The sequence below is a fragment of the Myotis nattereri genome (genome assembly GCF_964212035.1).
Source record: "Myotis nattereri genome assembly, chromosome: 3".
Taxonomy (NCBI): Eukaryota; Metazoa; Chordata; class Mammalia; order Chiroptera; family Vespertilionidae; genus Myotis; species Myotis nattereri.
This window is the reverse complement of record NC_138077.1, coordinates 67649127-67675201: the sequence shown is the minus strand read 5'-3', so window position 1 is coordinate 67675201 and position 26075 is coordinate 67649127. Positions and strand designations below refer to the sequence as shown.

At 38.8% G+C, this 26075-nt stretch overlaps 1 protein-coding gene across 1 annotated transcript in view; it reads left to right on the top strand.

Moving 5' to 3' along the window:
* The window catches only part of PHLDB2 (pleckstrin homology like domain family B member 2), a 229086-nt gene extending 203011 nt beyond the window's left edge, over positions 1 to 26075 (top strand). The window contains exons 15-20 of the mRNA XM_081086409.1: positions 8386 to 8593; positions 16670 to 16760; positions 17694 to 17840; positions 19850 to 20069; positions 23557 to 23642; positions 24261 to 26075. Coding sequence (XP_080942535.1) covers positions 8386 to 8593; positions 16670 to 16760; positions 17694 to 17840; positions 19850 to 20069; positions 23557 to 23642; positions 24261 to 24401 — 893 coding nt within the window. The 3' untranslated portion in view covers positions 24402 to 26075. The remainder of the gene's footprint in view (positions 1 to 8385; positions 8594 to 16669; positions 16761 to 17693; positions 17841 to 19849; positions 20070 to 23556; positions 23643 to 24260) is intronic.

The following is a 26075-nucleotide window of genomic DNA, read 5'->3' as shown; positions in this document are numbered from 1 at the left end:
AGGATCATTAAAAGGGCAGCAAGCAAAGCCCTTGATTTCACTCTTCATGTGTCCCCTTTGGGGAAGGAATAGATGATAGATAGATGATAGATAGATAGATAGATAGATAGATAGATAGATAGATAGATAGATGATAGATAGATAGATAGATAGATAGATAGATAGATAATTGTTGTACTAAGGTAACTTTTCCTATATACACATATGACTGGTATGTTTCAAATTTTGCACTTCAGAAATGCAATAGTATTCTCAAACCAGAAATGCCCCTAGAGAATTGCTAACCTTTGCATTTTATAGGTAGAAAGAAAAGAGAGACCCTAAGTCACTCACCTGGTTTGTGGCTGAGCCACTGTGTTGAAACATGTGCTAAAGATTCATTGAACTGACACAGTAAATGGAGCACCAGTGGCCCAGGACAAACTCCCCTAGGCCTTTTAATGTGGTTTGAGCCTTTCTTCTAATGTGGTTGTGAGGTTTCAGGTAGACTTTGATTCTCAGGGTATTTTATTTCTTTGTAAAAATGCATTGCATTTATAACGAGGTTCTCAAATAGTCTTTGTGGGCTAGAAGAAATAGCTGCAATACAGTTCCAACTGTGAGAGTCTTCTTGGATTAGATTTATTGTGTTAACACAGTCGCTTAGGTCAACAACTTATACTCGTATTGGCCCTCACTTTTTTTTTTAATGTTTTTATTGATTTCAGAAAGAGGAAGAGAGAGGGATAGAAACATCAATGATGAGAGAGAATCATTGATTGGCGGCCTTCTGCACACACCCTACTGGGGATTGAGCCCAGGCATGTGCACTGACCCAGAATTGAACTGTGATCTTTTGGTTCATGGGTCGACGCTCAACCACTGAGCCACACCGGCCTGGCTGGCTCTCACTTTTGAATAGGCAGGGTGCTAGAGACCAAGAATGCAGATGAATGACATGATTCTTGCCCTTGAAATGCTTATAGTCTGGTGAGGGGAAAAGACACATAACAGATAATTTCAGTAAAAAGTGGTAAATGTGATGGAGGTGTGAAAGGATGTAAATGCAGAGGCTGATAGAGTGGTGGGCATGTGGCCCCTAAATGTATTCATGTTCCAGTGGGATTGAATCTCTTCCCTCCAAGCAGGCTGGGATTCCATCCTGACTGCTCAGCCTCTCTGCCAATGGTATCAGGGGATAATCACCGGTTTTCTATCAGACAAAAAAAAAGGAAAAAAATATATACATTTTGGTATGTATATATATGTATGTATGTGTGATGTGTATATGTATGTGTATAACTTTTGTATATATACATATATATCACTTGAATGAGGTTTGTTTGTTTTTTCTTTCCTTTTTTTTTTGTTGTTGTTGTTAATCCTCATCAGAGGATATTTTTTCCATTGATTTTTAGAGAGAGCGGAAGGGAGGGGGAGAGACAGTGAGAAACAGCGATGTGAGAAAGACACATCAATTGGTTGTCTCCCACACTCGCCCTGACCCGGAGTAGGGGATCAAGCTTGCAACCAAGGCATGTGCCCTTGACTAGAATTGAACCTGTAACCCTTCAGTCTGAGGGCCAGTGCTCTAACCATTGAGCAACGAGCTAGAGCTTGAGCGAGGTTTTTGAATCATTATTAGAAATTAATTAATAATTAGTAGAGTCTGTAGTAGTCAGAAGAGAGGTTCATAATGTATGATAGGTTTATGTTACATTTAAATAAAATACATTTGATTGAACTTTTGTGTTTTCTTTTTTAAGCTTTATGTATTGATTTTTAGAAAGAGAGAGAGATGTCAATTTGTTGTTCCACTTATGTATCTTATGTATGTATTCATTGGTTGATTCTTGTATGTGCCCTGACCAGGGGTCAAACCTGCCACCTTGGCACATTGGGCTGATGCTCTAACCAACTGAGCTGCCCAGCCAGGGCCTGTTATTTTTGTTTTACAATAATTTCTGAAGCTAAAAATAGCTCTTATGATTTATAAATAATAAACATAAAAGTACCTTTTAGCTCTCATTTATTACCATTCATTTGAGTCAAGACTGTGTTTTATTGAAGCATTTTTCTGCAATATTTATAGACTTCTTTTTAAATGTATTTTTTCTCAGTGGCTGAAGACATCAAAGCTTGGATTGGCCCCAATACCATACTTTATTTTAAAAAGATTTTCTTAAAATAGAGAGTAAGGAAAACGAGACCTTTATACTACATGGATTTGTAAAAATAAGAGCTATTAACATTATCATGTAAGATGACCCTCGTGAGAATATGGTGAAACGAAGGGATGTTTCATCTCTAATATTCTAGTCTCTGTTTCCCCTTCAAATACTGGGAATCCCTAAGCTACATTCATACAGGAAAATGGATCTGATTCTCTTAGGTCACCGCAGGGAAGTGCCCTCTGTAAAATATACTGTCTTTGATCTTTTTGCTCTGGTTCTTCGCTGGTAGGTCTTTGGTACACCCGAGAAGACTGCCGCTTCAGTCTTCCTACTGCAGCTAAAGTGGTGTTCCTTAAAGCGTTTCTGTGGCGCTGATGAGACGGCTTCTGAGGAAATGGAGAAGCATCGTGTGTGTTGATCCAATTGCATGAGATGTGTCTTGTGAGGCCAGCCTGTCTCCCGTGGCTCCCCCACGTGGAGGACGAGGGGTTGGGGGCCGCAGTTCTTAGAGCCACAGCAGACCTTAAATTTGGCAGGATTTTCTGTTGAGCCCATACTGGTGGCCCAGTGACCTGGAGGGTTGAATCATCATTTCATTTAGAATTGTTTCACGAGCACTAAAATACAAGTAAAATTTCATGGTTTTGAGAAAGTTTGGGTCTAACACATTTTCATCAACTCAAATGTAATAAATCTTACCATTTTTGTTGACTTACACAGTTAACTTAAATGAGCTATTTTTTTTGCTGTTTGTGCATCACGGATACATCAAGGACCATGGTGTAAGTATAAGCCATTCCCGCAATCAGCATTGTTTTAATGGAACCAACAATGTGAATCATGCAGACAAAGGTCCTCGAGGGCAGAGTTGAAAGCAGACAGCCCAGGAACTCGGCTCTTAAAGTTGTAATGGTTATTGGCTTTTGTACAACTTGTGAACTATTGCTTTTTGAGCTTTAGAATGAATGAAATCTTTGTCCTTTTGTCTTTTGTTTAATGCAGGAAAGTCCAAGAAAGGTATGACAACCTCCTTGTGTGGTGTTTTTGTTTCCAGCTAATAGTGAAAGGTCAATGTGAAGTCATCTTTAAGAAATGATCAGATTTAAAACTGTACAATGGCAGATTTTTAGTCTGATGATTATTCCTTTTACACAATGGAGAAAAATCGTTGCACCCTTGCAGGGTGCAGCTGCCATTCATTCACAGGCAGCTGCATGACCTTCTTTGTTTTGCTTTTTTTTATGACAAGGACAGACCATGCAGGAAGCGTGAGTGCTTTGGAAGCATTGTTTTGTAACACTCAGGATCTAGATAAAGGAAAGAGTGGGTCTTGTGGTGTATATAGGCTAAGGGTAAGACATGAGGTTACTCCTTTATAAAGACCGGGTATAAATAAAGCAGGCTGCGTGGGAAGATGGAAAGATTTAAAGGGCTCCTACTTAATCATTCTATGTAAGACTATTTCATGTGAAAGATTTAGTGGAGAGTGAAGAACAGTTTAACCAGCTGGCCTGAATCAATAAGATGTAATCACTGTGGCTAGCTGGTAGAGATGTAGGATATTAGGGAACTGAGTTATACACTTTGATGGACACTGCTTCAAATAATTGAATGACATTTTACAAACCTTCTCTCTTAAAAACAACTTGTTACTGTCTGCATGGGGAAAAATGAACTGTTTTATAGCTATAATCATGTTTTTATTCTCCCTATTTTCTGGTTGACTGATGTATGTGAAAGATTTTTTTTTTCCTTAAGAAATTTTTTTTGACTGTGTGCATGTATTACAAGCTTATTGTTTGTGTTTTTTTAGCTTCTTGAGTTCTCTATAAACTCAGATTTAATCTAAAGATGTGAACATCTTGCCTTGTCAATCTGCTGTCGTCACTAACACCGACAATGACTGCATGTTGAAGTGTCATATATTTTTCCTGTCCTCTGGTCATCCTTTTTGATCTTGTATCTTTTTCCCTTTCTCTGTCATTCTCTTCATTCCTGACTTGTCCTGTGCCTTCATCTTCCGGCTGTGGAATATGGTTAGGAAGAATGAATTTCTCAGCAGGTGAGCTATGAAAGGCTGAATTGCCAGAAGTATGGATTGATTTTGTCCTCTTAAACCCAGGTTATAATTTTAAGTCATTTCTATATTAAGGCCTAGATAGGCACTTAAAGATATACCACACATTTGGAAGATATGAGCAAGACTATGTATCTCATAGTGATCAGCTCACACAGGACTTCTTAGGTCCAATTACCCAGAATTCACAGAGGCTGACACTAAAACTAATAATAAGTGGACCTTACCTGTGCAGAATATTGGCTCTTCTTGGGCAGTGAAGAGAGTTGAGTTGTTTGGGGTCCTTGTATATGCCATGCTTAGTGACTGGTCTCAGCTGTCAGATCTCACTTTATAAATCCTATAAAATGCCCTTTCAAATAGCTTTTTTTGTCCAAACAGGAAGGATTTGAAGCATCTACAAGGCCCTTTTTACTTTTTAGATGCTGTCCACTGCTGCATGTTATTCTTGCTGCATAACTTAAAACAAGCAGTCTCAGGGGTTGGAAAAGCCTCATTTTTCCCAATCCACTTACTTAATTTGGAAAGTAAATGCATTCCACTTCTTTACTTAGCCACTAATTTGGTTGCCATTTATAGATGAGAACATGAATTCATTGAGTGATTCTTTATTTCATGACATCCATATGCTAACTAAATAGGGAATCTGTGATGAACAGGACATAGGTATGTCCTCTGTGCTACCTCACTGCACCAGCACCACTCAGGCCCCCTCCTCTAATGAAAGTACCTACACCTTTGGATGGCCAAGCCTGAGCCTGAATCCCAAAGCTAGCTCTTTGGAATCACCCTGGCACGATTCCAGAGCCACAGGGGAGAGCTCCATGGCTTTATTTGTAATAGCAAGGGCAACTTGGTGTGGGTTTTTTTTTTAATTGTTCAGGAGGGAGGAGTCTAAGCCAGGTGACAGTTGAGTTCATCATGGTCAATAAAACGTTGCCTGTTGGGAGAAATGAGAAGCTTCGTAAGGTAGAACATTTCCATTCACATTGGGTCCGCAGGAAACGAAAGTCCTGCATTGTGAAAGACATGCTCATTGGCAGCTGGCTTTTTCATTTAAGTTGCCATGAAAATGTAAGGCTCATTTTACCACCTGAATGGTAGAAGGTTCTCTAAGACATAGAGCCAAACCTCAACAAATAATGGGAGATCTGGGAAATTTATGTGCGCAATCCTTGGCACAGTACACCTTCTCACATAGCTTTTCCTCATGCTTGCATCTGAAATTTTTGAATGATTTTAGCCTCACCTGAAGATACTAAGTTCATTTGCTTATTCTGTGATACTTTTGGTGGGGGGTTGGGGGTGGGGACAGGACTCCTGGAAGATCTGAGGAGCAGGGCGTGCATTGTTTTAAGAAGAAATATACTCACCTTCCTTTCTGCTTTTCTAAGGAAATGTTATTGCATCATAGGGATTGACTTTTCCTCATTATGAAAAACTGGAGGCAAAGGGGAAGTTGAGGCATGGCACATGTCAGTGCCAAGCAGATAATTCGTGAATGTTTTTAATTACATGGTTGTCTTTTAGGGATTTGTTTTTCATACTAAAACAAGGAAATGTCATCCATGTAGTTGGTGTCACTGTGGAACTTTTCTTTGACAACAAACCTTTTGAAAGCATAGGCAAGATACATGTATGACCTTTTAAAATAATTTCTAGTGAGTTTTTTGTCCTCCTCCTTTTCCTAATGAATAATTTTAAAAAATTTTTAAAGGAGCAATTAGTAATTCTAAAAGTTCAAATATCAAAGGTAAATATTTGAGTAATGAATTGTTTGCCTTATTTTTTTAAAGGCACATGCTCCTCTCTCATGACTATACTTGCTTCATTTAATGCTTTATGCATTAATCACTACAAGTAATGTCAGTCAATCTGCCTAAAATCTCATGGTGTGCATTTGTATTTTTCATATTGCCTTACTGATATTTAGCTTTTACGTGTTTGTGTGTGTGTGTGTGTGTGTGTGTGCATGTTGGTATTTATAATTTACTAGAGGCCTGATGCACTAAAATCATGCAAGAGTAGCCCTTCCTTCCCCTGGCTGCCTGCACCATCTTCCCTCTGGCACCTGGGACCCAGGCTTCCCTTGCAGCCCCAGCTTTATCAGGAAGGTCGTCTGGAAGAACATCTGGGAGGACGTCCAGTCTAATTACCATATTACGCTTTTATTATATAAGACTAGAGGCCTGGTGCATGAAAATTTTTGCCCTCTCTCAGTTCAGGACCCCTCGGGGGATGTCCACCTGCCAGCTTAGGCCTGCTTCCCAGGGGGTTGGGCCTAAGCTGGCCGTCAGACATCCCTCTGGCAGCCCAGGAGCCCTTGGGGGATGTCCAACTGCAGCTTAGGCCCGCTTCCCGCCTAAACTGCAGTCAGACGTTCGTAATGTTGCCATGGAGGCTCCCGCCACTGCCGCTGCACTTGCAGCTGTCAGCCTGACTTGTGGCTGAGCAAAGCTCCCCCTGTGGGCGCACACTGACCTGCATTTAGCATCTTCCCCCTGGTGGTCAGTGCGCGTCATAGCGACCAGTCGTTCCTGGTCGTTCAATTTGTTAGGGTCAATTTGCATATTACTCTTTTATTATTATGCTTTTATTATATAGGATAATTATAATTTATATTACAAAAACTTTTTTTCAGAAGAGGCCTTATCTTCACTTAGATACCTAAAACTGGCCATATTTTCACTTAGACCTAAAACTGTTCCAAATTTTAGTGCATGAAAACTCATAGAACTGAAATCACTCTACAGTAGCCTTTGGTGTGTGATGCTTTGCATCATGCATGTAGCTCTGGTTTTAAATTGAAACATTTAATCAACAGTGGAGGAAACTGTTTGAAATCACTTGCCTTCTCTCACTCTCTTGCCTGCTTTTGGACATTTCATTGCCAATTCAAAGCCTCAGTGAAAGATAAGCAGAGCACAAGGAAAGAGGCAAAATTCAAATGGGCCAATTGTAAGCTCTTGATAGGTCTGATAGTCAGTTTACTCAGAGAGACAGAGATTTCAAACTACAGTACTGGCTAAAGCAATCAATGAATAGAAGAAATTGTTTATCAGTATGACCCCTGCTTCCTGAGTGTATGGTACATAGAGAATTGAAAGGAAAGAAAAACGCGATTTATGATGCCCTAAATCAGCTACTACAGAACAAGCTATAGTAATAATGCAAAGTAAAGCCAATGACCCAATGCACAGCTGACCAGGCACCAGGGTAAGGAGAACACCTCTTAGTAATGGTACCTTTGCTGCTATTGATGTATCTCCTACATTGTCATGTGGTCAATATCACCAACTGATGGAGGGCTGGCGGTTCATATGGAAAAAGAAGACAGCTATATCTACAGGTCCTCGAATAATGAAGTTTTGTTATAGCATTGATGAGATGCCATAGAAACTTAACTCTTGTTTATATCAATTAGCCTGTGAGAAAACTGGTTTTCATATGATCGTTTCACCAGTTTCAAGAATCTATCGATGATGTTAGGACTTACTGTATGTACAGTTATTAGGCGGAGTACAACCATTGGAAGGATTGCTGACTCTAAATATTTTAAATAAGTAATGGAAAATAAGGAAATTTTAAAAAAAAGAATGAGAAAAATGTACAGTTTGTCTCTTAACCAGATTGAAAGTGTTAGTGATGATGAGTAAATGATAAGTGTCTCAAATCCTACACCTCAATGATTCACCTGCTCTTTTATGACCAGATCGAGTATCCCTTAAATATGAATATCATTGAAAAGGTGACTGCCCTAAGACCCTACTGTTGCCTGTCACTAGGAGTCATTTTGCCCTGACGTGAACCCAGCTATTTTGAAAGGATCCAGGGCCTTTCACTGTGTTTCTGTTTTGGTTTTCTTGTGTTTCTGTGTGTGCTGATAATATTAGTCTCACTTGTGCAGAGATGTGGGAATGGCATAGGAAAGTGTCAAGTGATCCACTGACCAAAAAAAGATCACTCACAAGACCCCTTCTTTGAATTTGGTGCTTGCACTGAGCATGATGCCGTTTCTTTGATCTTCTTGGCTTCAAAACAAAGTAGACCAAGGGCCAAGTTTCATAGGCAGATGTTTGGGGTTGCTAGTTTGAGTCTTATAAGATCTAAGACTGAAAATGAGGCACAGTAACATATTTATGGCTCTTTCCTCAGGGTATAATCACCAACAGATGAGTGAAGGACAAAGGCAGAAATCTTCGGAGTTTTACAACCGCACAGCATCTGAATCAAATGTCTACTTGAACAGTTTCCACTACCCAGATCACGGCTACAAGGACCAGGCCTTTGATACTTTGAGCCTAGACAGCTCTGATAGCATGGAGACCAGCATCTCTGCTTGCTCACCTGACAATATTTCTAGGTAAGATTTCTTTGTAGGTAAGGTGTCTGGTTGGGAGAAGGACCTGCTGGTTTCAAAAAGTAAAGACATCAATTTGGGGCAATGTATGTATATGTATAAACCCAAATTTCTGAGACATAGAGTCTGTAATGCAGAAAGAGTTTGGGTGTCATGGTGGCCTTTAAAGTAATTTCTTTGTATCCTGTGTGACTCAGCCAGTCAGACATCATATAGTTCATCTTTCTTCATTATTTACATTTGAGTTCACATGTATACTGTGCTTCAAAATCATTTTGCTTCTGTTGGTTGAATCTAAACTTCATTAGGACTGCTTTTGGTTAAGTAAAGAAATAATTTCCAACAATGGAGTAAGAACTTTGAAGGATTTCTTACCCTTGTGTTTCATTAAAAGGGAGGCTTTAGCTGTTTTGCATATTGAAATTTTTGTAAGGATTTAACCATTCACATTTGTGTTTATACTTTGAGGCAAACAATGTTGTCTTCATGGAATTATGGCTAAAGGCACATCTAAGACATAGATCTAGTCATGGTACCCTTTCTCTTCAAAAGCTTTGATGATGCCCTGCTACCTTTTGAATAAAATCATACCCCAGAACATGGAATTCCATATTCAGCCCAACTCCCCATTCATTCTCTTCTCCTGATGTACCTCACAGAGCTTGGTATTAATTGACATGGTGATGAATTCTCAGATCTCTGTGCCTTTAACCATCTCGGTCCTTGCCCTGGAATAGTGTAGTTTGTTCATTCATTCATTTATAGGCTCCTTCATTCCACAAACACATATGGATTGCTGTACAGTCAGCAGTGGGCTAGAGTCGGTTCATACTGGCTGGCAAGTGCCAAATGTGCACATCTCTTCCTAACCCTGCAATCAGTGATGTCATGTTGGGAGTTTGAGATTGGCCATGGTGGGAATATGCATTCCACATAAATCAGCAGTTGCTACACATCAGGGTTTTTGTTTTCCTCCAGAGAGCTGGAGCACCAGCACACCACTGCCTGTAGTCAGCTCATGCTTTCATTTGTTTTATTCACTCAACCTGTACCTACTGAGCACTGATCTTGTCTGGCCTTACAAAATATCTATTCCATTATCATTGCCCCACTCCCATCTCACCAGGAGAATTTTCCTCATCCTTCAAGTTCAAACTTAAGTTGGAAACTCATGAAAAATTTTCCTTCAGAGCTTTTTCTTCTGTATTTCTATCACACTAGCTATTTTTCTTCTACTATATCACTGATCCCATTGCAGTATAAATTTTTTCTTTAATAATTAATTGGTGAAATCCTCAATGTCAAGGAAGATGTCTAATCATCTTTCAATTTCCACACCTGGTAGAGATATTGCTGTATAGTAGGTATTCTATAAGTGTTAGCTAAATAAGTACCTCAGGATGTAATAAAATGGACATATTTTCAATGTTGACATTTTTCTGTGTTTGATCTAGTTAATTGGCTGAGAAGCATTATGATTTAAACCGAAAGAAATCCCATATTCAATAAACAGTAATTGAGCATTTTTGTGTCTCAAAAGAAAATGTCTAGTTGGGTAGCTGCCAACAAACAAGTGTTCCTATATTGGAATGAAGCCTCAGGCTGGGAGCAGGAGTACTTGCGCCACTTAAAGGAGACCTCAGACTTCTCTCGGCCCTGATTTGCTAGTCTGTGAAATGGAGGGATTGTTTCTTGAATACAAGGGGAGGACGGCTTTTTAAATATTTTGATGGAAAATTTCCATCATCGGAATATAGTTTCATTCTTTACAAAGGTTTCAATAATTTACTCTCCCCCCCAAAAAAAAAAATAGTATAAAAATAAAAAAGAGTGACAAAGGCAGAAGGAAAGACTATTAGCAAGTTATACTTAGTTGTTTGGGTTAGTTAGTGTTTCATAAATGAAAAGAATATGAGAGACCCAAATGTAACCAGACATTGTAGCCAGGAAATTTGAGGGGAGAGGGGAAAGGAGGGAAGGACAGATACTATAGTCTTAATAAATAGAGTATAGTGTATTTTAATCCTGGCATTAATGGGCACAATATTAATATTATTGGATATATCCTATCAGAAAAAAAAAAGCATTCCTGGGAAAAACATAAAAGCAACCATAATTGTATTACTGCTTGTCACATGGAAATGACCCAAATTTAAGGAGGGAATTATGTAATAATAATAATGAATAAAGATGTTATTTTTGCTGCCATTAAAGAAGGTTTAGTATTTCACTTTATTCAATACTAGAGGCCCAGTGCACAGATTCATGCATCGGTGGGGTTCCTCGGCCTGGCCTGTGGGGATTGGGCCAAAACCGGCTCTCCGACATCCCCTGAGGATGCAAGAGAGCACAGGCCAGGCCGAGGGACCCCACCAGTGCATGAGTCTGTGCTCCAGGCCTCTAGTATGCATATAAGATCTTTGGTCAATCTCTTCCTGTCCTCCCCCTACCCCCTTCCTCCCTTCCCTCTGAGATTCATCAGTCTGTTCCATGTTTCTATGCCTGTGTTTTCCACTCCTACACTGAGTGTCTGCCCTCTGGTGGTCAGTGTGTGCCATAGTTACCAGTTGGCCAGTCAGCCAGTCGGTGGGTTGCTTAGGCTTTTATATATAGACTAGTGGTTGGGTGCACGAAATTCATGCATAGGAGCGGGGGTGTCCCTCAGCCTGGCCTGCACCCTCTCCAATCTGGGACACCTCGGGGGATGTCCGACTGCCGGTGTAGGCCTGATTGGGCCAAAGCCAGCAGCAGACATCCCTCTTGCAATCTGGGACCGCTGGCTCCTAACGGCTCACCTGCCTGCCTGCCTGATCGCCCTTAACCACTTTGCCTGCCAGCCTGCTTGCCCCCAACTGCACCCCTGCCAGCCTGATCACACCCAACTGCCCTCCCCTCCTGGCCTGATTGCCCCTAACCGCCTCTGCCTCGGCCCCACCACCATGGCTTTGTCTGGAAGGATGTCTGGAAGATCTCCCGATCTAATTAGCATATTACCCTTTTATTAGTATAGATTAGAAGATGCAGTATTTCCCTTAAAAACATATATAACATGACCATTTTGAGGAAGACGCGTGAGTGTGTGGAACTTTGGGCATCAAACCATCTCTCACCTGAAGGTGCTTGGTAGTCCCTGTGGTCCTGGTGAGGGTGTTGGAGCCATGTTAGCGGGAGCTGACATTCTCAGGACAGAAATCCTAGAGCTTTGAGCAGTTATTCATAAATGACTGTTGTCCAATGTAAACTGACCAATTCGATGTGCTATCTTTGAATAACAGGGTCCAAACAAAAGTCAGTAACTCAGCAACTATTATATAATGATGATAGGGGAATAAAAGTTGGACGTTAAAACAGAGAATACAAAATGCAGCACTTTAGTTTCCCAATGTAGTAATCATCGAGGGACTGCCCACGTTTCTTTGGCACGTTTTACTTAGTTGTTATTGTGAAAACATCAGACTACGCTCCCCTCTTCCCTAATAATTGTGAACATGTTATAACAATAGTCCTATGATGAATTCTTGAAAGCTTGACCTTTTTTTTCTTTTTGAGCCATCTTTTTTTTAAAAAAAATATATATATATTTTTATTGATTTCAGAGAGGAAGGGAGAGGGAGAGAGAAATAGAAACATCAATGATGAGAATCATTGATCGGCTGCCTTCTGCACGCCCCCTACTGGGGATCAAGACCACAACCCAGGCATGTGCCCTTGACCTTAATTGAACCCAGGACCCTTCGGTCTGCAGGCCAATGCTCTATCCACTGAGCCAAACCAGCTAGGGCTGAGCCATCTTTAATAAATAAATACACTCTAAGGGTTTTCCTATCTCGATGTTTTATTCTTCTTCTGTTTTCTACTCCCCCTCTTCGTTCCCTTCAAAATTAGAAGCAAATATGCATCCTTCCAGATCATCACTCCCCACCCCACCTCCCATATTTAACGGAGGTAAACAGCTGCGGTGCAGCAGTGAGTACAGGAAATGACCTAAAAAGGGACCATTTCAGTTATATGTACCAAGCATTACAAGTTCAGATCTGAATACTTAAGTACCAGTAAAACCTTAATTTATTTTTATTTGCTCATTGGGTTGCTTTTTCTGAGAATGGTTTCCTAGGGTTAAAAACAAGAATGTTCCCACTGAACATGCCACATTAAGAAAATAGCATCATTGCAGAGTGACCATTCCTGGCAGGCAGTTACCTGTGGCCACCGTCATTTTCCATAGTTCCTGCACACAGAACTGACCTGGTAGTGCTGGCAGATGTGGGTGACCAGGCACTACAGTCAGTCATTAGTACCAGCGTTTATTTCATTTTTCTGTCAGATCCTCTGAAGGTCAAAAAATTGAAGCCAAAGTAGAAAATGCCTATAGAAGGTCTAGCAGACAAGCGAGAGAAAAACAAGCATGTCTCTTCTGCACCACCATCTACCTTTAAAAAAAATCCATGCTACCCTAGGATAAGCTCACACCCTTTGTTATGGTGGAAAATAAAGGGTAAACATCAGGAAAGTGGGTAATAGGAACTAATGTTTGGAATGTGTGTTTCAACAGGACTTCCTTAATGGGAACTCTGTGAAGATAGGTAGAAAGAAGAATAAAGGGCTGCAATTTTCCTTTTTTTAAATTTTTTTTTTAAAATTATGGATTAAAATATTCTGAAATATACATATTTTAAAAAGGTAATTGCATGCTGAAATTCTAGTGACATAAACTTAGTCTTGTGGTTTATTATGTCACAAAAAGCCATTTGTAGAATTACAGAATTCCTCAGACTTGTGGGTACATTTGCCCTTCAGTTTTTGTTGAGACATCATTTTTGCATCTACCAGAAAGTTACTTGAGTCAGACAATGTTTTTGCTTTTTCAGCATTCTTACTACACTGTAAACAAACATGGAGCTAAGAAAGCAAACCTTGGTCTTAGAAAACAGTAACTGAGAATTGATTCTGCATAAAATCTCTATTCTGCTAGAATTACTGATTGTCTTATAGAACGTAGTGTTCTAAATATCACCTATAGTAATACATTATTATTACTATTGCCATTGTTAAACTTTCTAAGTTCTGACCCTGTGCTCATATTTTTTAGAAAATGTTGAGGAAGCTGATTGCTCGTGATAGCTTAAATACCAGCAGTGTTATGTGAGAGAAAGAAAGAAGATTGGGAACCGGATTGAAAGCAATCCATGGCTGAACTTGGTTTTAAAAGATGCTTTAACCAGAATTTGAGGTGCTTCTAATCTCTTCATTTTAGGCTAAGGTTTATAGTCTGCTTTCTTTCTTGGGTAGTGTTAACCAAAGAAGAGGTCCAGGCCCCATAAAGAACAAAAGGTACTTATTTGATCAAAAAGGTTTGCAACCCAGGAGGCCCAGATTCAGGCAGCAACCTCAATTGTTCTCAGAAGAGAAAAGAGAAAGGCAGGGTTTTATAGGGGTGAAACTTACAAGTTGGTTCCCATTCTGGTCCTCCATGAAAATGAAGGAATCTGGCTAACTTAACAGGGATTGGGCAGTTCCAATATGCAAATGAGGGAGTCAGAAATTAGGAGGAGGAAGTAACATCCATACATGTGCGTACATGTACAATTTCTCTTTCCCAAACTAGTGAACTAAAATGTAAGCAAGTGAAAAATAGAGATTTTTGTTTAGCGTTAAACATGTCCAAGTTCTTCTCTTTCTCATGTTGTTACCCTTAACTTTTCTTGTCCTCTGTTGTTTTTTTCCTTTACTTGTTTGTGTGATGTCTTTCCCAGGTTGCATTTCTTTTGAAGCTCTTGGATCCCTTTATGCAGTTTGTTCACTTCCAGGATGTTTAAGGCTCAGCTTTGAGCTGAGTGTAGCAACTTCATAGCAGCTCTGAGAACTGAGGCAGGAGATGTGCACAGGCCTCACATCCTCAGTGGCCTCCTGACTCTTTCTTTAAAGCGAATCTCATCAAAGAGTGGCAACATGACATCATAAAGCAGCGAAAGTTTTGCTGAATAAAAGTGGCTTAATGTCAAGGAAATATTCAAGTGAACAGTACCAAAAATGTGGCTGTGGAGAACAATTAAGTGTCTATGGATAAAAATTAATTTATATTTTTAATAAAATAACTAAGTATCTTTTTACAGCGTATCCAGCATAGTTAAAAAAAAAAAAGTTGACTTTAGGTGCCTAAAATAATGAAGACATGGTCAGTGTTAACATGTACTTTCTTCTATCAAATGTTTTCATAAAATTCAGCTCATTTGGCGCAAAAATTAAGACATTTCTGAGAACATTGCCAAATAAATAGATTGGATATAATTGGCATAAAATTAATTAGAACTATTATCAAATAAATAGAAAACACTCTGAAAATTTCTTTTAAAAAAATGAACAGAAATATTGAAAGTTGGATAAATGTTTGAAAACTTATCCCCAAGATAAACCCAAATTGCAAATATATGAAAAACCATGGACTGAAAATATTTGTGTCTGACCAAGTTACTTGCAACCAGTTCATCTGGGTAGGTTTCAAGTGGCTTCAGGGTCCTGCTTAGTTCAGTGAATGGAAGCTGTAGGAATATTCAACATGAGAATCAGCATTCTAACAATGCTGTCCAAGCAAAGGAGGAGTGGATACAGTGACTTTTCTGTAACAATGTTCAGGGCACCAGCTAGATGATAAGTAGGAATGTTGGACGAACCATGGTCTATTTATTCTTTACCTACTGAAGGACATCTTGGTTGCTTCCAAATTTTGGCAAATATGAATAAAACTGCTAAAGACATCTGTGTTCACAGTACTGTTTTTAAGATAAACCACATGTCCTGTGTTACTGCGGTCATTTATATCTTCAGAACAACCTACGTTTGAGATGATCCAAAACCTGATTTTGGAAGACCTCAGTAGTAATTATCTTATATATCTTATATGAATTCACTTTTATATGAATGTCTTACAAACACAAATTCCTACTGTGCGCCGGGTGCTATGCTATGGGGGGTAGAGGCACAAAAGCCTCTCTCTCCTCAAGAGATTCTGGAAAAGAAGACAAATAAGTAAGTGATCATACATGCGTACATGCATAAGAAACAACTTTGGTTCTCCGCAGCTGCAACATCAGAGTAAATACATTTTGACCTCAGCTACAATTTCTCTTTCCCAAACTAGTGAACTAAAATGTAAGCAAGTGAAAAATAGAGATTTTTGTTTAGCGTTAAACATGTCCAAGTTCTTCTCTTTCTCATGTTGTTACCCTTAACTTTTCTTGTCCTCTGTTGTTTTTTTCCTTTACTTGTTTGTGTGATGTCTTTCCCAGGTTGCATTTCTTTTGAAGCTCTTGGATCCCTTTATGCAGTTTGTTCACTTCCAAGTTCTTCTCTTTTTCATTTCGTTACCCCTGACTCTTCTGCAGTGTTCATTTCCTCTGTTTTTTGGTTTTTTCCTCTACTTGTTTGTGTGATGTCTTTTCCAAGATGCATTTCTTTCAAAACTCTTGGATCCCTTTATGCAGTTTGTTCATTGGTATGGCAGGTGGGTATTGTTGACAAAACTGGCCACCACCCTCCCATTGCACCTATAAGAAGTCATTTTTTAATTGGCATTATCATGTAAGAAATAAAATGCCCACAGATGTGAAGACACAACAAAAAAAGCAGCTAATGGCACATATTCCGAAACCAAATAAAGGTGCTTCAAACCATAGGTGTCATTTACCTAAAACTTTAGTGTTAGTCCTGTTAGTCTGTCGACTGAATACTTCAGCTAATGGGAAGGCCTCCCACAGGCCAAAATTTTTAGACTTTGCAAGAAGCATTTTGAAAACATTCTTCATAAAATTTGTTTTCGGTTTGTTTATGAGTAAAGCACGTTGGCATTATTTTGCTTGCCCGCATTTTGTCTCCTACACTGAGGTAAGTCAGTATCACCTACAATTTTCAGAGTTAAATTGACTTGCCCATTTAGACCTTTAAATTTCATTGGATTTTGCCCTACACCTTTGTGAACCCGTGTGTGTGTGTGTGTGTGTGTGTGTGTGTGTGTGTGTGTGTGTGTGAAGAGATCTCATTCCAAAACAATACTCTTGAAAGGCTTTTTTGTGTTTTATTTAGCGCCAGCACTTCAAATATTGCCAGGATAGAAGAGATGGAGAGACTTTTGAAGCAGGCTCATGCAGAGAAGACACGTCTGCTAGAATCCAGGGTAGGTCTCAGATCATGATGCTGGAAGGCAGAGATGTGGGGGTTCAAGGTGCTCTGCACTTGACACCAGGAAGCTGTCCTAGGGCCTCACTCAGTGGTGTGTGTGGTCGTGGAGTAGTCACTCAGCCTTTCTCGGCTGCATCTTCTTATCTGGAAACTAAGGGTGTTAGATGATTTGGAAGGCTCTTTACTGCACTACAATCTTTCATAATTGAAAATAGACATAGTGTTGACGTAGACTGAAATGAATGCTTTGTATTATGTTTTCCTTTTGTTGGGCGCTTTGTTTGCCTGCCAAAGAATGAGGAGGGATGTCATGTCGTTATGTAGTCTCCATTCCTTGTCAGCTTGCATTAACTACTCTATTGTAACATTAAAAATCCCTCGTTATTGTGACTGTATTTCAAGCAGAATCTGAACTTCCTTAGGAATCCCCCAGAATGCCTTCGCATCCTGCCCAGGGGCACCTCCTTTCCTCTTCTAACTGCCCCATGTGCTTCCTCTGCGACCTTTGGCCAGGAAGCTGCAGAGCAACAACAGGAATTGGAAGGACCCATGCATGACCTTCAGTTAGAAGAGGTCAACTGAAAGAAAGGCTAAATCTCATGACCAGCGTTGGCTGACAATTTGAGAGGCTTTTTATTAGCAATGGGAGAGTCGTGGTCATCAATATGAAATGACTAAATGTACTGATCACCGGCTGGATTTTCACTTAAATTCAGTTGTTAGTTCAAGTTACTGGTTGCCTTTTTGCATAGGATGATTTTGTAAGCCATGTGAGAGGTGATAATGAGTGTTTTAGTCGAGGTTACATTTTATAAGAGACTAGGTTATAAGCCAGAATTTCTAGTGGGAATTTCCTATTTGATATTAATTGGACTCATTCAAATATAACCAGTATGTCTTAAAATGTATTCTGCCTAATGCTATTTAGGAACGGGAAATGGAAGCCAAAAAACGAGCTCTGGAAGAAGAGAAACGACGCCGAGAACTCCTGGAAAAACGATTGCAGGAAGAAACTAGCCAGAGGCAGAAGTTGATTGAAAAGGAAGTGAAAATAAGGGAGAAACAAAGGGCGCAGGTTGGTGTATCAATGTGGATACATAAGAGTATGTTGCCCCCTAGTGGCTGTTCTGTAGAGGAAGGTACTGCTGTGTCAGGATGCCTTCCAGGAATTAGCTCTTGACATATAATGGCTAAGGGGAAAACGTGCGTTAGTGGGCAAAAAATACCAAACGTGTTGATTTTGAAACTTATCAGGGCCTGCCAATCAAATGACACTTTCCCTGCTCGTGCATGGGATATCTGATGGGAAAGACACTTTGTCTTCTACCCATTTGGGGGGCTATATTTAAAAGAAGAATTTTTTTGAGGAGCTTTGAAAAATGCAGCCTGATTTACTACTGAAAGCAAATGCAACACCCAAACTAAAACCTTTGGCTGAGGAAGATACGACAGCCTATTAAGGCATCTTTTGGAAGCAAATACTCCAGAAGAGGGTAATCTTACCAGACCTGTTTCTTGGTGGTAGTGTTAGTGTTCTGGTTTGTTGTTGATGTTTCCTAACCACTGAATTGTCACACGTGTCCCCTTTACTACACCAGTCCACATGAAATTACTGAACTCGAGCAAAACTTGGGGAAACCACCCATTCTGTTTAACTTTCTATCTTGGTCATCTTAGAGTTTGAATTTCTGTTATTGTCACTAGAGCCGCTTACATAATGTATGTTTTCTGAGAAACTCAAATAAAATTTTGTTAAGTCCATGTAATTTGAAGTTCAAATCAGTTTTACCAAAGTTTACTAGACTTAAAGGTAAAAGGCCCCATTTCCCTGATGCTTTGTAGTTGCTGGCAGTTGATAGTACAGCAGTGAGAGAGTTTCTTTACGGCTGCGATGCACCGAAAGTCTGTAACATCTGTTTACAAAGTATCACAGTCTCAAAGGCAAAGCATCGAAAGAGAACTACAAAGTGAAACATGTTCATTTTATTTTATTAAGCCAAACCTCTGCCAAATTTTGATTCACCGTTAAGGTATCTGAAAGCCAAACCAAAAAGCACAATTCTATTTTAATCCTAATTATAAGGTTTAACCAAGTATATGATGAGGTCATTTTCCCCAGGGTAAAGGAGTGGGTTAATTTAACAGGATAAAATAAAGCCTTGTTTTAGAAGCATTGTCCATGGTGATCTGTGCTTCCTAGGTTAGACGAACCTCTTCTCCAGCCACAGTAAAATAAAGGACATCTACGTCTACCTCTTCGGTGTCTGGTCCTGAACAGCATTTTGACTCCACTTCTTACCTTAATTTAGGTTCACTTTGCAAAACATACATCTCTGCCTTAGATTTCTGTGGAAGCCAATGTGTATAGATGAGGGGAATCTTGTGGGGTTTGTACTTACTAAAGAATGTTCCATCAGTCATGTCTGAAATTATTTAAGAGCTACTGTGAGGTGGTGGTGGGGAGAACTGGAAACTTTACAGTGGAGGAGTCCTCATCTGTAGGAAGCTGCCCAGGTAACTTCATGCTCCATTTCCCTGTGTTTTTAAGTGCTAAGTACCTTTTTTGAATGCTAAGATAAATGACATGTTTCCATTTTCTCATCTGTCCATTTCTCTAGACATAGGATCTGTTGGCCTGGGTTTAACCCTAGTTCTCACCCCACCCCCCACAATATTGTAGCATCCTTCTTAAAATACTACCCACTTTTTAGACCCCATGTGATGAATTTTAAGTGCTGCCCTAACCGGTTTGGCTCAGTGGATAGAGTGTGTGGACTGAAGGGTCCCAGGTTCGATTCCGGTCAAGGGCATTTACCTTCGTTGCGCACACATCCCCAGTAGGAGGTGTGCAGGAGGCAGCTGATCGATGTTTCTTTCTCATCGATGTTTCTAACTCTCTGTCCCTCTCCCTTCCTCTCTGTAAAAATTCAATAAAATATATTTTTTTAAAAAAATAATTTTAAGTGCTCATAATCACATGGGCATTTTAATGCTTAGGTTTTTCAGTTGTTTTCTGCTTCTACCCCTCTGGTCTAAATGAAGCAGATAACTAGTTTCAGATGCAATGGGTTTGCCCTTTTCCAGGCTCGACCTTTGACACGCTATCTGCCTGTCCGGAAGGAAGACTTCGATTTGCGGAGCCACGTGGAGACTGCTGGCCACAATATCGACACCTGTTATCATGTGTCCATCACAGAGAAGACCTGCCGAGGATTCCTCATCAAAATGGGTGGAAAAATTAAAACTTGGAAAAAACGTTGGTTTGTTTTTGATCGGAACAAGCGCACATTCTCTTATTATGCAGGTGGGTGATGGGAAAAATCTAAACAATTATTCAAATTAGGAACCCTCTGTTAAAGAGTAAAAACAATAAAATTCAGTATAAATAGTGAATTGGTAAATAATAGAAATAATGACAATATTAACTTTGTAAATGTATAATTATTTTATGTTCAGATTATATGGTCCATGTGATGTGACTTTCCTCTTGGAAATAATAAAAATCATGTTTTCTAAAAGTATGAAATAATCTATTGTAGTTCTTAAATAAGCTCACGTCCAAATATATATTAAATGGACTATATTTTCGAGACCAAATTTTCTCTTTTTAAACCATGAAGCCAGGGGAAAAAAAGGTTTCTATTTATTTATTTATCTATCTATTTATTGTCATATGCCCTATTTAAGTCATAGGCAACAGTAGCTGACATTCAGCTATAGTTTATAAACTGGAACGGTCTTTTTATCTCAGAGAGTAAAGCTTATCAGTGAACTAGTGAATAAGTATTTATTAAGTGACTGAAATCTTTTGAATGCTCTAAATGATGGATTATGAGAAACACACCCTACGTCATCTTCCATAAATACAGGAATATTAGTGTGACTGCATACTTATCAACAAGCCTCTTGTTTACTCTTGATCCATATGAAACATGTCCATTTCCACCACAGTAAACTCTGGCCTCCTTTCAGCTCTGAAGAAGGGGGATCATCCCAGAGGTTATCAAAAGACTCGTTTTGTGACGACTGTATCAGCACTTAAAGCCTTGTCAGGAATTGTTTTAAAAAAGTATGTATGTGATAAGTAAAAAATAACAGTTCAGCCACTTAATCTATAGTGTGAGGTCAGGATATGTTTATGAAAAGAAGTATCAAAACCAAGAAGCATGTGAAAGAAATGAAATACTGGCTGTGGAGCCCCAGAATTAGGGTGAGAAGATGGTGGGGGTACGTGCCTTTCATAGGAGCTCTTTGAGTGGGGTTCCAGTTACTACGTGGCTAGTGGCCTGACCCGAATGGCCTAACCTTACAGGTCCACTGCTTTGCCTTTTAGGGCTTTATGATCTTGAATTTTATAGAAATCCAAAGACATTCTCTCCAGTTAGTATGATAGAAAAGATGTCTACTTAAGAAATGCTAATTTAGCATCTGCAAAATGCATTTTTTTTAAAAAAGGCAAACTTTGCTATGTGCTAGTCTCCATAGGCAACCTCACCCAGAATTTTTCAAAAGTAAAATTTTGAAATAATTTCAGACAAACAGTTTCATTCTTCTTTTCTCTGGGATCCTTACTTCATTTTATCTGTCAGGTGCGTGGTTCAGTGGCCCTTCCTTCTGACCCATGGAAGTGAGTTTTTCCAACCTTAAACTTCTTAGTGACTGGTTTTCAATTTTTTATAAACCTCTTTGGCATATGGAAAATTACTCAGAATCCTAGTGCATAAAACAGACAACATCATATTTAATTCAGCTTTTTAATATTTATATATTCTATAACTGACCGGTGGGACCCAGTTTGGCGAACGCTGCCAGTTGGCTCTGTTTGCAGCCATCATCAGCTTTGACTGCTCCTGCCACCTCCACCCACACTCGTTCCCAAACAGCACCAAGTTCAGGAACAGATCAGTCCACAGGAAGTCATACAGATTGCAGTTCAGGCTGCACTTGATCCCACGTTAGCCATGCCCCGTTAGCTTATCAGTGAGGTCGATGACCATGGTATGCATGAAGGAGCTGTAAAGGTGAGTGCTGAAAGCTAGTCTTTGATCTCTCTGTTGGCATTGAACCAGGCTCTGTCCTTGGCCTCCACATATTAACTGGGTAACTTTGGAAGAATCTCTAAAAAACTGAGGCACAGAAAAAAATGTCTGTAAGTTGATAGGATACTGCTACTGAAACAAAATGAGTAGCATTACCTCATCAGCTTACCAAACCATTGTTGATTCTCTTAGTTCATAGTGTCCTTGTGAGGCCTATGTTTTTCAGAGTTCTGTCTCATATATGAAGTGCCTAACAGAAGTTTCATTCCACAGTTTTCTGTCTGCTTGAAACACTAACAAGATTTACTTGTATCTTCAGATTTTATTTTGCATCTGTTTTCAGAGAACAAAGTATTATTGTATTCCCATGAATATTGCAGACTCTTTCCAGCAAATGTTTGAGAGATACACTGGGTTAAATACAATTAAACAGCTTTATTTTCTACTGAACTTCCTAGGGGATATTGTTTTTCATACTAGGATTTTATTGTTGTTGTTGGGGGAAGAAAGGGATATTCATTAGTAAAACAATAAAAATAAAATTCAACAAAAATGTCTATAAAGAAATTGCCTCTTTCCCATCACAAAGTCCTAACCTTTTCCCACTATTACATCTGAAATATCCTTTTAGATTTTCTATCTCAATTTCAGTATGTTACATGTGTTCTTTCTTCTTTAATACAGTTGGGACCAAATTACACTCTGTTCATAACTTCATAACTTTTTTCACATAACAGTATTTCAAGATTTTTCTCTACTGGGCACATACAAGTCTACCTCCATCCTTTCAGTGGCTGTTAGATTCCATTTTATGGCTGGTCTATTATTGAATCAGTTCCCTGCTAAAGCTCAAGCAGACTTTGGCAGCCTTCTGCTATAACAAACACAAATCTGTGTGCATGCGCATCAGGAGCTTTTATACAAAACGTTTTAGAATAGAATTGCTAAGAGGATGGTTTTGCATTTTTAATTGTGTTTATTTTACAAATTGCCTTCCAAAAAAGGCTTTTTTTTTTATTTGTACTTCCACCAACAAAGTATGATAGAGTCTCTTTCTCTGCATCTTCATCATGCTGTAAAAACTTTTAATATGCTCATGTGTTATGATTCTTGATGAATTTAAGTTATATTTCAGGAACTTATTAGATTCCAGAGTGATGTTGTTTATTTGGTTGGTGGTTTGGGTGTTTGTTTTTTAAGTGTTTTGTTTGCTCTTTATGGAAAATCTGATGAAATCTTAGAAACAGTTTGGAAAATGCTGCATTGAAGGGACATTAAATTATTGATGTTAAGCTCTATTGGGAACAGGCAAATAAATCAAGCATGCTGGACAAGAAATTGATAGAAAAGAAGCATATTATTTTAAAATATAAGTCGAAAAACACAATTGTTATAAATTACAACAACTCTGTATATTCATAGTTCCAGTCTAATGTCTTAGAGAATGTGGAGAAATGATTTATATCCGTGTCAATGGTGTTTATTCTTTGTGTGTTAATCTGACAGAAGTTCTGGGTTATCTTTTGACTGCTAGTTTGCCGGAAAACCTTGGGCAGTCACTTAGTCGCTTCAGTTTGGGCTGATAATTTCATCTTTTTTCAATATAGAACCAGGCTATTGCACTAACCTGAAATACCTGAAACTTAGATGATTTTAATATTAGATAAATATTTTAATGATGACTATAATGAATTAAAATTTTTCCTGTCCATTGGTGGTGATAACGTATTTAACACTCATCTATTGTTGCAGACAAGCATGAAACGAAATTAAAAGGAGTAATATACTTTCAAGCCATTGAAGAAGTGTACTATGATCACCTCAAGAATGCTAATAAGGTAAACATTGATTTTCAGGTTCCTACCATTTTAATGCATACCTAAATTGGCAAAATATGTGTGTGTGTTTTATTTGAAGCAATTTAGATTGATCGTTCTGACATAGCAGATAGATATGATCAGAATGGTGTAGAAAAATAACCATAGAAGTAATTAGTATAGCTGATCTTTTTGTGGGGGAAAAAACATCATGGCACAGTGAGGAAATGTTCTGGACATACCGGTTTGGAGAGACCCTGCCAAGTGACTCTTTGCTAGGGTTCTAAGAACATACTACCTGCTTATGAGGAAGGATCTGAGTAGGCCTGAGAGTAACAGCCATTATTTGTTGAGCACCCACCATCAGCCAGGTACACTCCTAGAGCTTTACAGAAGGAACTGCTAAGAGGGTTGGTGAGCTCTCTGTGAGAACTCTTGTGCAGAAAGGCCAGAAAGATAGTCAGTCTTGAGAAAGGTGTTGGGACTGGGGTCTAGGTTATACTAGAGCAAAAGTAATGCCTGTGTAGATTTGCATAAATTGGAACTTTTAAAGAGGAAGAAGCCCTGGTGTTGTTTTGTGTTAAAATTTCAAGATACGTGTGTTACATTTTTGTTTCCATTTTTTTTTTTTATTTTTAGAGTCCTAACCCATTACTCACCTTTAGCGTCAAGACACATGACAGAATCTACTACATGGTGGCCCCATCACCGGAAGCCATGCGGATCTGGATGGATGTCATAGTCACTGGGGCAGAAGGCTACACTCACTTCATGTTGTAGTGAACTGGAGCGACAGTCCACTTCAGGGCAGACGGCAATAATCTCTTACCAGAATGAAGCCATATTGTGTCCCAGATGGAAGGACCCTGCAGACCCATCCCTTTCACTGTGCATACTCATAACTCTTTTCATATTAAGAGGAAGCCATTTGTAAATGAGAAAGAAGGGATTTTAGTTCAAAGCTTGATCACGAATAGCAAAGGAATCAAGCACCTGTGAGAAAGAAAATACTATTTTGGTAAATAGCATCACTTAGAGGAGCATTTCTAATAAACTATTTTTTATCCATTGTTGATCTTGGTGAACTAAACAGTTTACAAAATGTACATACTTGGAAATATGTGATTACTCTAGCCCCCAAATCATTGGTATTGACATTATTGGTATTACCTGGCTTTTTAAAAACAGGAGCATTTTGCTGAAGGTTATTATAAATATGAGCACACAGGGCCTTGGGGAAGAATATATTACAGGAGGAACTTTTGCCCTAATTTTTAAGTATTGCACCAAACCAAAGACTTGACATGACCTCTGTTTAATGGTAGTAGTTTCAAGTGATGAACTGCATTTCGTGTTATTCTACACTTTAAAATGATGCTTTGATACCATCCAGTGCCCAGGCAGTTGACTTGGAAGAGTTGCCACCAGCATAAGCTACTGTATATGTATAGCAAACCATTTTTTGTAAAAGAAGAAAGAACAGAAAGCTGTGTATTTTAGAAAAAAACAGCCTTGGACATATTTTGTCACATTGGGCAATTAAAATAAAAAGACTATTTAATATTAGGAGCTTGTTTTCCTGAAGATTTCTCCATTCCCAGCACTGAAAATACAGGTAACCAGTAGCCGATTCCTTAGATTGTTGGCTTTTCCTTTGTTACGGAGCACACCTGTTAATTGCAGCCTCACATGACATAACTATGAAATCAGATTTGTGGGTTTTTTTTAACCAAAGAACAGACCAATTAAAATACTTATTTACAGAATGCTGTAGTTTTATAAAATATCAAATGAAGTTCAATCATGTTCTCTGAAATGTACTATTTCATTATGTATCTCTTTACAATAAGCCTTTGTTTCTTAGAGTTAAATTAATTTTTAGTTGAATTAAATGACTTCAGGCAAGTCTCTTTCATAACAGTTTTTTAAATGCCATTTATCATGGTTTGTTATGTTGTGTGTTTGTAAGTATGAATGTACTTTCCTAAAACGTGGCAAATGAATAGAAGTAGAAAATAATGACATTACTTACTAGTGAAGGTGAAATGATTAGAAGTGTCCATGAAATGTTTGTCAGGCCTGACTGGGTACAATTTTTTACATTTGCAGTGTGCTTTGTGTATATGTATACATACTGCCAATAATAAGATTTTGCAACTGGATGACACATGATTTTACTTGAACAGTAGAGGACAAAATCACGATTGCAGGAGACATTTTTATTATCTGGGTTTGTTTTTTCAGAGATCACCCTTAAATCTTGTAATGATCTAAAAAAGTGAATATAATTGCTTAAAATTTCTTGGTTTAATGTAAAGATACAACTTTTTTGTACTGTACTCTCTGCATAGGATTGTAAAGATATTCTAATCAACTTTATATCTTGCATGATATAGTAAACGTTTTAAAAATGTGTGTCAAAATGTGTTGAGTTTGGATTAAAATGTTGACCAG